The sequence below is a fragment of the Apium graveolens genome, chromosome 5 (assembly GCF_009905375.1).
Source record: "Apium graveolens cultivar Ventura chromosome 5, ASM990537v1, whole genome shotgun sequence".
In the NCBI taxonomy this organism is placed as follows: domain Eukaryota; kingdom Viridiplantae; phylum Streptophyta; class Magnoliopsida; order Apiales; family Apiaceae; genus Apium; species Apium graveolens.
Genome location: NC_133651.1, coordinates 12,952,369 through 12,967,702, shown reverse-complemented (window position 1 = coordinate 12,967,702; position 15,334 = coordinate 12,952,369). Strand labels below are relative to the sequence as shown.

At 36.0% G+C, this 15,334-nt stretch overlaps 1 protein-coding gene across 1 annotated transcript; it reads left to right on the top strand.

Moving 5' to 3' along the window:
• Nucleotides 1–264: 264 nt before the first annotated feature.
• On the top strand, nt 265–2,335 carry LOC141723425 (receptor-like protein 44). Its single transcript, XM_074525224.1, has 2 exons — nt 265–1,385; nt 1,970–2,335. The coding sequence occupies exon 1, from the start codon at nt 541–543 to the stop codon at nt 1,363–1,365; it is 825 nt and encodes a 274-aa protein (XP_074381325.1). The 5' UTR covers nt 265–540; the 3' UTR covers nt 1,366–1,385; nt 1,970–2,335.
• The last annotated feature ends 12,999 nt before the right edge of the window (nt 2,336–15,334 follow it).

The following is a 15,334-nucleotide window of genomic DNA, read 5'->3' as shown; positions in this document are numbered from 1 at the left end:
AAATTGCCCAGTTCGATTCGGTTTTTCAATTTCTGTTCGGTTTTGCTCAGTCCTAACTCTAACGGCGGTCATGCGGTGCCATTTTTCTGCTTTAAAAAGATTTATCCAGCCATTGAATTGTTGAATGAAATAATTTGACAACCAAAATACAAATTTAAAATAGTACAAGTCACCAAAATAAATTTACTCACGACTAAATATAAACAATAATTTTACATTTGTCGGATTATAAAACCCATATAAAGCTGGAAAACGGAGAGTACACAGCACACTACAGTTACAGTTGAAGACTAGTACTACAATCACTTTCACACCAAACCCACCCTTTTTATTCTCCCCCCTTGTTTCTCCGTCCTATTCTACTCCCCTCCCCCATCCTCTTCTTCACAAAAGCTCACGTTACTACCACCTCATAAAATTAAACACACTCAAAATCTCCCTTCATTTATTACACAAACTCTCCCTATTCTCTTCATCCTCATCAAATCCTCACTCGATCAAACCAAAATAAGAGAGAGAGAGAGAGAGAGAGAGAGAGAGATGTCTAAATACAGGGTGGTGTTATTACTAACCACACTCCAACTCCTCACACTTCTTACACCAACAAAACCAGATCCAAAAGACGAATCATGTTTAACTCATTTAAGCCAATCACTTGAAGACCCAAACAACAACTTACAAAACTGGACCAAATCCACTTTCTCAAACCCATGTACTGGCTTCACTTCTTATCTCCAAGGTGCCACTTGTAATAACGGCCGTATCTACAAACTCTCTCTCTCCAATCTCTCTCTAAAAGGCTCCATCTCTCCTTACTTAGCTAACTGCACCAATCTCCAAGCCCTCGACTTATCTTCCAACTCTCTCTCCGGTTCAATCCCAACTGATCTTCAATATCTCGTCAACTTAGCGGTTCTTAACCTCTCCGCTAATCATCTCTCTGGTTCAATCCCTCCACAGCTCGCCATGTGTGCGTATCTTAATGTTATAGATCTTCATGATAATGTGTTAACCGGTCCGATTCCTCAACAGCTGGGTTTATTAGTTAGACTAACGGTTCTTGATGTTTCGAATAATAAGCTGTCCGGTCCGATTCCGGGTAATCTTGGGAACCGGACCGGGAACTTACCGAGATTTAATGCGACGTCGTATGAGGGTAATAAGGATCTTTATGGGTACCCTTTACCGCCTATGAAGAATAAAGGGCTTTCGATTTTGGCCATTGTTGGGATTGGGCTTGGAAGTGGGCTTTTGAGTTTGGTCTTGAGCTTTAGTGCTGTGTGTATTTGGTTAAGAGTTACTGATCGCAAAACGGCGTCGTCTGAACAAGAAGGCAAAATTACACAGCTTATGCCTGATTATTAATCATTCAATTAATTACTCAGGTGTGTTTTAATTTTAATACATTTTTTTAAAAAAATTAGTGATGATGTTGATCAGTTGTGTTGTCTTTTTACTGATATGGTATTTTCTCGTTGTTGAATTCTTTTTTTTTTTTACTTTGTTGTATTGTCCATATTTTTGTAAAGCATTGATAATGTGTATATACATTGTTAATGGGTATTTTATATACATGAACAATGGGTGTTTTATAAATACATGAACAACTTGCTAGTGATACATATTTGGTCCACTTGTCAGTTATTAATGTTTACTGCTTTTACCAAATGGTACATTGTGTGTTAGATTCCGGGAAGATGCTTTACTTTTTTATACTTAAATTCACACGTCAGTGAGACTACATCGACTCCCTGCACCAATCCTTTGTTGAAATGTTTTCCCGACCCAAGTATACGTGTTACTCCTTAATCGTAATAAAACACGATATGATATACTGCAACAATTATGTTACGGGCTATACAGCAATTATGTGGGGGGGGGGTTGGTAGATAAGTTATGGGTATATAGGAGTAAAATAGTAAATGCATGTTGGGTGGCAGAATGTACTAATCTGAGGTATTTTGTCCAGTGGTAGGCTAAATTACATACAACTCACTGCAAGCCTGGGGACAGTCGACTCGGTTATGGAAGATCCACATGCCTCAATTATGCTTACCCATATGTATATGCACAGCACAAGTACTGGTAAAAAAAGGTCATGAACTGCTACACTAGTAGGCTACAGGATTGGAGGACTTCATGTATAGGTTGTATATCAATGTAAAATCAGAAGTGTTGTTATGGAACTGGCCAACAATTTCTTCCAAGTTCCAACTACTTTACATCATCCTAAATGCAACTGTTAATACTAATGACTGTTGAATGCTTTGTCATCAAACATTTTTCCATTGGAGATATGATACTACCTGTCAGACAATTGTCTGCTGTTTTGCAAGTGTGATGCTTGTTGCTGTTTACTATTCCAGGCCCAGGGAGGCAGGGACTGAGGAGTAGTGGTTTATATTTTATTTCTTTTCTCATTTTCACAATGTAGTTTTTGGTGATACGTTAATGAGTAAATTGCACTTTGCACCCTATTATTATGTTTCAAAAATAAATTTGTACCAGAATTTTGGAAAATTCAGTTTGCACCCCTATACTTCAACTTTGGGATTCATTATGCACCCGTTTCCAGAATTTTGTTAAATTGAATAGGGGCAAAACCGGAAATTCAGCAAAAATATTAAATAAATTAATTTCATATCTTTTAAAATAATGTTAAATTTGAATTTTGATAAAAAATTGTAAGTTTTTAATTTTTTAAATGATAATAGTAATTTGAATTTTGATTTCATTTTATATTATTAATTCTAGTATTTTGTAATTCTACAAAAAATATTTTAACAATTAATTTTGATTATATAACTAAATTTAATTAAGTAGAGTAATAAAAATTTTGAAATTGATATTAAAAAAATGATAATTGAATGTAAAATTAATAGTGTTATTTAAAAATTAAAAATTTATTATTTTATAGTTATAAAATAATATACAATTTTTAATAATATTTGAACAAGTTAAATTTTATTTTGATTAAGTATATTGTTAAATTTCCGGTTTTACCCCTACCCAGTTCAACAAATTAAACACGCATATGTATAATGTACCCTACATGTTCAAGTAAAGATGAATGTAAATCATCACGCAAGGGAAACACTTTGTGAGTTATATGAGTGGTTGCGTTTACAATCTTGATGTACAGTTCTTGTTGGTAAATTTGGCTCGGGGAAAAAGAAGAAGTGGTTGTATGTAATTTCTGGACCAGCCGGACCATCAGAAATGGCAGGAGCATGCTTCCTGGTTTCCTGTTTTCCCTTTTACTTTAATCACCATGCTTTTTTTACAATTCACTTCATCACTTTTCTCATTCTTGGATCATGTTTATTGTTTATGTATGTATGGGTTATATTATTCCTTTTTCTTTGACTTGGTTCATTTATTGCGCTAAACAAATTTTTATCTTTGGTAGATTTTTATCTAGGAAATACTTTATCTTTTAGTGGGTAGAGCATCTTCAACTCATTGCGCACCAATTTGGTTTAGCTTTTACATTAAACTGATGTAAAATCACACTAAAATTTATATCATCTCCAATTCATTTATACCAAACTTCACACTAAACTGAAATCTTTTTTGTTTTGAAAGCATATTCTTCTTGTTTTTTTTGGGTACAAAAGGAATGATTTCTTTGGTTAAAGAAGATGAGGATACTATTTTTATTCTTGAAAAACTCTATAATTTTGGTGCAATTTTTGGTGTGACTTTTAAAGTTGGATTGTAGTAAATTTTTACACTAAAATTGTATAAAAATATGTTTTTAGAGTTCAATTGAAAACGGTCTCAGGGGCTTGAATTGATAATATACAAATGCACGTATCGAGTAATAATATAATATCGAGTGATAATGTAAATTAAGATTTCCTCAATTCAAATGAAAATTTAAAACAAATCACAAAATTAAGTACAATTGGTCTTACTTCACAAAATTAAGTTTACACATTATAAGTTTCAAGTAATTAAACATTTGGTGGTACGAAACAAAAAATTGCACACACGGATTTAAGATTGCACTTGAAGGAGTTGAAGCATTGTGTGCCTGAGCATGCAGAGATACATCAGTCTTCGCTCTAGTCCCGGCTGACCTTCAAAAATTAATTAAAATTTTATATTAACCCACACAAGATTTCAATGATTAGTTAGGAAAATTAGTTTACTGCAGGTTAAAATTTTGCTTCTAATTCAACGGTAGCTCTCATGCATTTTCGGTGCCATGAACAACCATGTATTTGGTTTAACTATCTTGAACCACTTTAGATTCTTTCGATATCTTTCAAAATTTTGAAATCACGACTCAATGAAAATTTAAAATGAACTTTAAATGGGTACAACCGGAAGAAATGAAATGAGGTAAAGAATGACACGGAATAGAATCTAAGCTGCATTTTTAAAGATGTAAGGTACTTGTATCTTGCTCTGTTCTGTTCCTCAAATTTAAACTAGAGATTAATATTTCCAAGTTAAGAACTTGATGTTCATTCCCTTCTCCATTCTCTTCCGTTGGTAACTTGCTACAGGTACCATACATTTGGCTTACAGAATGCAGCATCTGGCATATGGTTGAGAACGACTACAATAGATGCCTGCACGGTCTATTTCAATGAACAAAATATCTGAGTTATAGGCCAAGTGCGCGGATAGTTTAGCACCTGATCCCGCTGCAGATGGCTGTTATATCACCGCACACGTGACACGTCTTCATTAAGCTGCCTCTTCGTATTGGCCAGCTTCTGCAATTGTGCATATATTGAGTAAGTTTAAGAACATACCCGGGCTCTAACTACTACTAACCTAATTGTTACATGAGCTGCAAGTAGAGGTGACCACTAGTGCGGTCCGGGCGGTCCGGGTCGGGTTAATTACGGGTTGAACACGCGAACAACGAACACTGAATCGATACGCAAGTTGAACGAATCGGGCCGGGCCGGGTTCGAACTGACAGACACAGACTCGTAACCGGCACAAGGTTCGCGAGCCGTGCGGGCTGAGCCGTGCGGGCTTCGCGGGTTGGAGTTCAATTTAATTTTTTGGGCGGGATTGGTCTACGTAGCCATAACATCACTCCAAATCAGTTATGCACTGTATATTTTTGTTTTGATATTTTTTTCAATTTTAATTTAAGAAGTCAACATTAATAATTATATTAAATAAATTTAATTTTAATCGATTAATTTTATTATTTTAAGTTATTGGTTAAAAGAGGACGGTTTAATTTTAGGTTTCTAATAATTCTAATTAATTATAATAATTAAGCAGGGAGAATATAAATTTTGAGAAGGTTTTATTTTTAAGAAAATAAAATGGTTAGGGAAAATAATAAAAATTTGGTTGAAACTCGGAAAAAGAAACAGAAATAGGAACGGTGGTCGGTGGCGGAGACTGAAATTGAGGGAGACGGAGAGAGAATGAGAGTTACTGGGAGAGAGAGAGCATTAGAAATTGAGAGAGACTGAGAGTTAGAGTTAGATGAAGAATTAAAATTAGAGTGAGTGAATAAGGCATAGCTGAAGGTGATCATTGATGGAAATAAGGCAGGTGCGTGCAGCATAACCGCGGGCTCGTGCGGGCTGTGCTCAACGCGCAGCTCGTGCGGTTTCGGTCCGTGCGGGCTCGAGCGGGCTTGTGCGGTTCCGGGTTTTAAATTTACAATTCGTAATCGGTTCATGTAATTTAACGAGTTGGGCGGGTTTGAACCGGCCCGTTTAGTGCCGAATTTTTTCCGGTTTTCTTACGAGCCGGTCCCGAATGAGCGGTTCGAACCCGCACATTTGGCCGGCTCTAGCTGCAAGAGAGAACTGAATAATGTCTACTTGATATTGTATCTTGTTAGTTGCTCATGTTTATGATGATAAAATTCTTCAACAACCAAATGCAGAAACAACAGAATGGAAGCATTACTCTATTCGAGATTATCAATGCAGTTTTCCAGGAATGCAGTTTAGGTTTGTTAGGGTTTTATGTATCTTGTTTTACTGGATAAATATCTCTTTTACTTATCTCAAACAAACTCTATCTTATAAATCAAGTTTAAATCTTTCAAACCTTATTTTTACTTGATTTATCCTTTTCAACTTACTAACAGAATAGTTTCAAAGTATCATTCAAATATTTTCAAACAAACTTATCTTCAAATCTTATCTATCTTATCTTTTGTTTGAAAATAAATCTATTAGAACTTTGCCTATAAATACAACTCATTATTTCAGATTTGTGGTTAATGCTTTCACGTCAATCTTTCATCATCTGAAAACACTTTCTTGTTCTATACCAGAGATACATATCCAGAAAACAAGAAGCCTAGTTGAGTTGTAAACTTTCATATTATATTCTTGTATTTGAAAGGTGTATTATATCACTTGTCCCGGGTTGTGGGAGTCTAATTACAACAGGAACGCCAAGTAGCTTTGTGCTAGGTAGCTGTGTGCTAGGGAAAAGTTTCTTTCAAGTGAGCCAAGTTTGTAATCAAGGAAAGTTTGTAAGTACTTTATTTTAAGTGGATATAATATATTCTCTATGCTAGTTGGCATGGGGACTTGGATGTAGGCCATAGACTAGGTGATGGGCCGAACCAAGTAAAAACTTCTGGTGTTTATACTTTTCAGTCTTCAGCATTCTGCATTTTAATTACTGTTATTTACATTCTGCAGTTAATTGAGACTGTCCCATTCATTGTCTCATTTGTAAAGGGACTGTCCAATTTGCCTTGACAGTTAGAATATAATATTATTTATCGAGCCATCGAATTTTATTTGGTATCAGAGCAGGTGCATTTAATTCTCCTTTTAATGTTTATTTTGCTAGCAATCCATGACTCAACCAGATAGGTATTCAAACAATTATCCACCACTGCTTCATGGTGCTAAAAACTACAATGACTGGAAGTTTCGGATGAAAATCTTTCTCCAGCGTGATGCATTCGAATGGGATGCTGTAGAAAATAGTTTTACAACTCCTATGAAAGAAGGGAAGCCAAAATCTCTCAAGGATCTTTCTCCCGAAGAAGTGAACGCAATGAACTCCAATGCTAAAGCTATGAACTCACTTCTCAATGGCATGGTAGCTACAAAATTAAGAAAAGTATCAGCATGTACTACTGCCAAGCAGATCTGGGATACGATCAAAGTCAGCCACGAAGGCACGTCTAAGGTACGTGAAGTAAAATTAAGTATGCTCATGAGTGACTATGAAGGTTTCAGGTTGGAAAGAGATGAAAGCGTTCGAGATGCTCAAGGGAGGTTTCTGACATTGATGAACTCTATCTCACTTCTGGAAAGGATCATTCCTCAATCTGAGATCAATAGGAAAATCCTCAGAGCAATGCCAAAGAAGTTTGCTCCAAAGGTTACCATTCTGCAGGATTCAACACTACTTTCGACTATGGACACTCTAACACTGTTCAGTGAATTGGAAGAATTCGAAAATCAGCTACGCAGATATGATGAAGAAGATGAACTCCTCGTAAGAAAACTCTTGCACTTAATGTAGATGCAGACGAGTCTCCTGATGATTCTGATGAAGAGATTGCTCTTTTAACAAGGAAGTTTCATAAATTTCTTGCCAAACGGAATGCTTCCAAACGACCTATGAAGTCACAGTTTCCAAAGAAGGACTTCAAATCTAATACGATCAAGGAGAGTAAAACAAATCAAAGCAAGGATACCTGTTTTGAGTGTGGAAAGAAAGGGCACTTCAAAAAGGACTGCTACAAGCTGAAGAATAAAAAGAAGGCATTAATTACTTGGAGTGATGATGAATCTGACATGGAGATCGATTCAGACGATGAAGTTGCTCAACTTTGCTTTGCACGACTCGAGGACAACTCCAGTGACAATGATGAGGTACAAAATATTAAGTATAATTCAAATATATCTTCATCGATGTTAAATTTGCAGGTCCAAGTTAAGAAGCTAAAAGAAAAGAATGCTTATTTAAAACAAGCATTAAGTGAAGTTCTTAGTGAAATGGATGACCCCATGAAGGAAGAAGCCTTAGTTGCTGAGAACAAATCCTTGCTTAAAAGGGTTTCAAAACTTACTGAAGAAAATCAATATCTCAAAAATGAAATTGAAATGAAAGATGTATGTCTTGAAGCCTTGAAGAAAGAGTCAATCTCTGTTGATCCAGAAACCGTTAAAGAAGACAGTGCTCCTGATCCCCTGGTTCCTGAATTAAAGCAGAAAGTTGAATAACTTGAAAAGGATTTAGCTAAATGTTTCCATGGAGAAGGAACTTTGAATGCTCTTCTTGGAGAACAAAAATCTTCTCTTGATAAAGGAGGTTTAGGATGTGAATCAATCAAGAAACGTGCATTTCAAGGAGGGTATAAGCGAGCTCCTATGAAATATAAGATGACTTATGAGAAATGTCAAGATTGTGGCAAAGCTGGCCACCCTACATCTGAATCTAGATTATGTGGTATCAAGGGCCACTCCTCTAACTCATCTTATAAATCGTCTACTAGATATAAATCTGTTAATACATCTGTTAATATTGTTCAGATGTGGATTAAGACATCAGATAGACACTTATATAAGATTTGTGATACTAACCAACCAGGACCCAAGGTTAAGTGGGTACCTAAGAGATAAAGCAATTTTTGCAGGTTTGCTTGAAGGTCCATGTTCCAGGAAATAAATGGATCATCGATAATGGTTGTTCACGTCACATGACAGGTGATAAATCCAAGTTTCTATCTCTAGTTGCCAAGGAAGGTGGCTTAGTTACTCTTGGAGATTCAAACACAGTCAGAATTATTGGAAAATGTACCATTGGTAATGACAGGTTTGCTATTTCTAATGTTCATTTAGTTGATGGTTTAAAATATAATCTTATTAGTGTAAGTCAACTTACTGATGGTGGTCATAAGGTTAAGTTCGATAAAGATGTATGTTATATTGGTACTCAGACTAACGAGTTTGCTTTAGTTGCCAAAAGGAAAGGAAATATTTTCGTGTTAGATTTTGATGAACAACAGGAGGAAATTTGTCTTGCTACTGTTCAAGATCAGCAGAATCTTTGGCATCGACGTCTAGGTCATGTTCACATGGATCTTCTTCGGAAGATATCTTCTCATGATCTGGTTCGAGGTCTACCAAAGCTGAAGTACAAGAAAACAGAACCTTGTTCAGCTTGCCAACTTGGAAAACAGGTGAAAACTTCCTTTATTGCAAAGAATAAAGTATCAACTTCTGTTCCTTTGCAGCTTCTTCATCTAGATCTTTTTGGTCTAAAGGTATGTGAGTTTAGGAGGTAAGAATTATGCTTTTGTTATAGTTGATGATTATTCTCGTTTTACTTGGGTATTATTTTTACGAACTAAGGATGAAGCTTTTGTTGAGTTTAAGGATCTTATTACTAATCTTGAGACTAAGTATTCATTTAAGCTCAAGACTATTCGTAGTGATCATGGAGGTGAATTCGAGAAGGATTTCATAACCTTCTGCAAATCGAGAGGAATCACTCATGAATTCTCAGCTCCTCGAACTCCTCAGCAGAACGGAGTAGTAGAATGCAAGAACGGGACTTTACAGGAAACTACCAGAACCCTACTGCATGAGAGTAAGCTTCCAAGAAAATTTTGGGCTGAAGCGGTACACACTTCCTGTTATGTTTTAAATAGAGTACTTATTCGTACTATTTTGCTTAAAACTCCGTATGAATTGCTTAAGAAAAGGACTCCTAACATTAGTTATTTTCGAGTTGGTTCCAAGTGTTTTATTTTAGATACTCAAAATAATCGAGGCAAGTTCGATGCGAAATCTACGGAAGGAATCTTCTTGGGATATTCTACAACAAGCAAAGCTTATCGTGTTTATAATTCTGTCAAGAACAAAATAGAAGAATCCATCAATATTACGTTCAATGAATCCTCAAGGAATATATCTCAAATTGATGAAGACACTGTGGATCCACCGTCTCATTCCTAAATGAGACAGTCTCATTATGAAAAGAGTCAGTCTCATTCTGATAAGTCGAACAGTCAAGACTCTCCAGGTCCTTCGCGGTCTTCTGATAATTCTTCAGGATCTACTCAAGCTTCAGATGAATCTTCTAGCTCTCCAAAGACTCCTGATAGTATTTCAAATGTGAATTCTGTTACTCCTCCGGATAAATCTTCACAAGCGGAAATGAGGCAGTCTCTTTTGAATGAGACAACTCCTATTTATTTCCAGGCAGATAATTCTAATGAGGAAGAGATGAGTAATATTCAACTTCCGAAATCTTCTAGGACTGTGAAGAATCATCCACCAAATAATCTTCTTACTGATTTAGATCAAAGGATTTCTACTCGAAGCAGATTTCACAATCTGTGTGCATTCTGTGCTTTGGTTGCTGAATTCGAACCAAAGAATGCTCAAGAAGCTGTTGCAGACGAACACTGGTCTGTTGCCATGCAAGATGAATTGAACCAGTTCGAGCGTTGTGAAGTTTGGGAACTCGTCCCCCCTCCTCAGGACGCTAAGATCATTGGTACTCGTTGGGTTTTCAAGAATAAGAAGGATGAAGATGGAAATATCATTCGAAATAAAGCTCGCTTGGTTGTTCAGGGATGCAACCAGCAGGAAGGAATCGTTTACGACGAGACATATGATCCAGTATCTCGTTTAGAAGCTATTCGAATCTTAATGGCTTTTGTAGCTCACAAAAAGTTCAAGCTCTATCAGATGGACGTCAAAAGCGCTTTTCTAAATGGCTATCTCAAGGAAGAAGTCTACGTGAAGCAGCCTCCAGGTTTTATTCACGAGAAGTACCCTAACTATGTTTACAAGCTCAAGAAATCTGTCTATGGATTGAGACAGTCCCCTCGTTGTTGGTACGAGTGTCTCAGTCAGTTTCTTGTAAACAATGGTTTCATTCGCGGTACACTCGATCCAACTCTCTTTATTTTTCATAACCTGATAACTTTCTTTTAGTATAAGTTTATGTTGATGATATAATATTTGGATCTTCTAACGAATCTTTGTGTAAGTGGTTTTCTGATTGCATGCATAAGGAATTCGATATGAGTTTGATGGGTGAATTGCAGTACTTTCTAGGTTTGCAAATTAATCAGTCTAATGCATGAATATTTATTCACCAAGGCAAGTACATAAAGGATTTACTCAAAAGGTTTGCACTTGATCATGTCACACCTAAATCAACTCCGATAAGTACTTCAGTTAAGCTTACAAAGGATGAACAAGGTACACCTGTAGATGTCACTAAATTTCGAGGTATGATTGGTTCATTGTTATATTTAACTGCCTCACGACCTGATATTATATATAGTGTATGCTTGTGTGCTCGTTTTCAATCTCAACCTAAAGAATCTCATTTGAATGCCGTTAAACGTATTTTTAAATATTTGAAAGGTACGAGTAACTTGGGATTATTTTATCCAAGCTCCTCTTCCTTTGACTTAATCGGTTTTTCAGATGTTGACTATGCAGGGTCACATGTTGATAGAAAAAGCACAAGCGGTGCTTGTGAATTTTTAGGAGATTGTTTAGTTGCATGGCATAGTAAAAATCAAACTTCAGTAGCTCTTTCTACCGCTGAAGGAGAGTACATTGCAGCTGGAAGTTGCTGTGCTCAAATTTTGTGGATGCAACAAATATTGCAGGATTTTGGTATTTCTTACTCAAATATTCCTATTTATTGTGATAATACTTCTGCAATTAATATCTCTAAAAATCCTGTCATGCATTCTCGTACTAAGCATATTGATGTTCGTCACCACTTTCTACGAGATAATGTTTCTAAAGGTAATATTGAGCTTATTTATATATCGACTGAGAAACAGCGTGCAAATATCTTCACTAAGCCCTTAGCTGAAGATAGATTTTGTAAAATGTGTCGTGAATTAGGTATGTGTTCTCTGTAATTTATTTCGTGATTTTATGTAATTTTATGTGATTAACTGTGAATTATGTCATATACTTTAAATATATGTTGTGTATTTATTAACTGTGAATTATGCATGTATTCATGTTTATGGAATTGTGTTAAATAGTATATATTTTTATTTTATTTGTTCGTGTGTTTATGCGTGTATATAGCATTAGTTTTTGTACATCTTTGATTAGACTTCTCATATCCTTGAAACTCGTGCATGTATTACTCATTCAATAAATCACTTCTGTCTTGCACCTGTTCACTTCCTCTTCCATCTCTAACTCTTCAGTTCCTACTTCTTTTTAAACTCTCTCTCTTAATTTTTTTATTTTCTTTTCTCAATCTACTCTCTCATTCTCTCAAAAATCTTATCTTTTTCTCTCATAACCCTAAAATCTTCCCTCTTCCATGGCTCGCTGTTCGAGATCCACTGCTAACCAAACCCCTACTGCTGGTCCGTCTGGTTCAAAGCGTCGTCGTATTGCTATCGTTGTTTCCGAAGCGTCAAGTAAAACATCTCCTGATTCGTTCGACAGACATGCAAAAGAAAGCGGCTCCAAAATCTTAACAAAGCCTATTCTTAAAGAGCGGATTTGTGACATTGAGTTGTTGACCCGAGTTGGAGTGTATGAGTTGTTCAAGTTCCAAGGGTATGAATCGCTGTTGTCACCGGAAGAATTTATCTACCCAGAGCTTGTCCGTGAGTTCTATGCAAATTTTCAATTGCTTTCAGAAGGCATTGTATTTTCCAATGTTCGAGGAACTCGTGTCATTTTCAAGGCTGATGCTCTTGCCAGAATTGGAGGCTTGTCAGATCAAGGGATGTGTCCTTTCACAACACACCAGGCATTTGTTGATGTTTCCGGGCTTCAGTATGAGGAACAGCTCAAAGCTATTGTTGGCGAGAACTTTGTTGATGTTTCTATCAAACCACTGGTATCAGATTTAACTCCACCCTCTCTTTTGGTTTTTAAACTGTTTCATACAAATTTGTTGCCTCGTAAAAGTGGTCGAGATCAAATCACTTTTCATGATTCGATTTTAATTTTATATTTGTCAAAAAGGTTCCTTGTGATGTGTCTTCCCTGATTATCAAAAATATGCACCATTGCTCGACTCATGATTCGATGCACTTTCCTTATCCTGCACTACTGACTAAAGTGTTTCGGTATTTTTGTGTCTCTGTTTCTTCTGTTCAATCTGAGAAAATTAGTACGTTGTTTGATTTGTCTGTTTTAACAGCAAATAATCTTTTTGTTTCAGAGTCAAATATATTGCTTTTTGATGAAACTCATAGGCACGTTGGTGGACTTCCAAAATCCCCAAACTATGCCTCAGACCCCTTTGATCAGTCTTCAAATACTCTGCTTAATTCTTTGTTGATTAAATTAAATGAAAATTCTGCCGCTTTGGCTAATATTAATCAACATTTTGCTTCTGTCAAAATGCTTTGGTCACTAACTTCTGAAGTTAGTATTTTAAATGCTTCTTTTGAGATGTTTAGGAAGTATATTTGTTCGTCTTTGGATGATATCAATGCAAAAATTTATGTGTTGCATACTTCTGATGTAAAGTTAGCCAAGACAATAGACTTTGAGTTTGGGACTCTACAAGAAGGAATGGTTTCCTCTGATAAGGCATGGGAAAAGGAGTTTGCTAAGTTGTTTTTCAAGCTTGGGTCCGAGACTAAGTTTGTGTCTCAGCAGTTGTCAGCCATGCAAGACAAGAGCAAGATGTACTGGCACAAGAAAAGAGACTGGATTGGCGATTGCACTTTAGAAGAAATCACTGCTCCTCTGCCACTTCATGCCATCCCTCGACCTTCGGTTTTCGGCATGACCGGAGAAGAATACAAAGCAAAGATATTTGACTGGCTTCGTGAACAGGACGGAAAGGCACCATCTCAATATGCTTTTGACAAGCTCTTTTCAGAGTATGGCTCAGCTCCGATATTTCCTTCATCCCAGAACAAGGCTTCTGGTTCAGGCAAAGGCAAAGCTCCAGTTAACGTTGATGACGATTCTGATTGAGGACCCTTTTATGATGAAGGGGGAGATAGTTTATGATGTTTTTAAGACGTTGTTTAAATTGGTTTTAAGACTATGTTTATGTTGTTGGTGTTTGAACTTCGTTTTTGGATGGTGTTGTGTGTTTATCTGATATTCCTGGATTGAATTGATTATGTGATGTTTTAAAATAACAACTGGACATCCCGGTTTATGGATGGGTTGTTAGTTTAGTTATGTTTAATGATATAATGTTCGAGACTGTCTCTTTTATGCATATTGATTTAGTGTCTCATTCATTCTTTAGTTGTCTCATTCTCATATTGATTACATATATTACAAACTGTAATATATTATGTTGTATCTAACTCTGTTTTACAGGCCTTTAGTGTTTTTGATAGGGGGAGCATTTATGCTTTCTTTGTCATCATCATAAAAGGGGGAGAATGTTAGTTGCTCGTGTTTATGATGATAAGATTCTTCAACAACCAAATGCAGAAACAACAGAATGAAAGCATTACTCTATTCGAGATTATCAATGCAGTTTTCCAGGAATGCAGTTTAGGTTTGTTAGGGTTTTATGTATCTTGTTTGACTGGATAAATATCTCTTTTACTTATCTTAAACAAACTCTATCTTATAAATCAAGTTTAAATCTCTCAAGCCTTATCTTTACTTGATTTATCCTTTTCAACTTACTAACAGATTAGTTTCAAAGTATCATTCAAATATTTTCAAACAAACTTATCTTCAAATCTTATCTATCTTATCTTTTGTTTGAAAATAAATCTGTTAGAACTTTGCCTATAAATACAACTCATTATTTCAGATTTGTGGTTAATGCTTTCACGTCAATCTTTCATCATCTGAAAACACTTTCTTGTTTTATACCAGAGATACATATCCAGAAAATAAGAAGCCTAGTTGAGTTGTAAACTTTCATATTATATTCTTGTATCTGAAAGGTGTATTATATCACTTGTCCCGGGTTGTGGGATTTGATTACAACATGAAGGCCAAGTAGCTTTGTGCTAGGTAGCTATGTGCTAGGGAAAGGTTTCTTTCAAGTGGGCCAAGTTTGTAATCAAGGAAAGTTTGTAAGTACTTTGTTTTAAGTGGATATAATACATTCTCTATGTTAGTTGGCATGGGGACTTGGATGTAGGCCTTAGACTAGGTGTAGGGGCCGAACCAAGTGAAAACTTCTGGTGTTTTTACTTTTCAGTCTTCAGCATTCTGCATTTTAATTACTATTATTTACATTCTGCAGTTAATTGAGATTGTCCCATTCATTGTCTCAATTGTAAAGGGACTGTCTCATTTGCCTTGACAGTTAGAATATAATATTATCTATCGAGCCATCGAATTTCATATCTATGTCAACGAACTTGATTATGAGTGTCTGTGCAACATCAAGATCACCAGCTCTCCCAAGAAGGTTCACAATGCAAGAAATT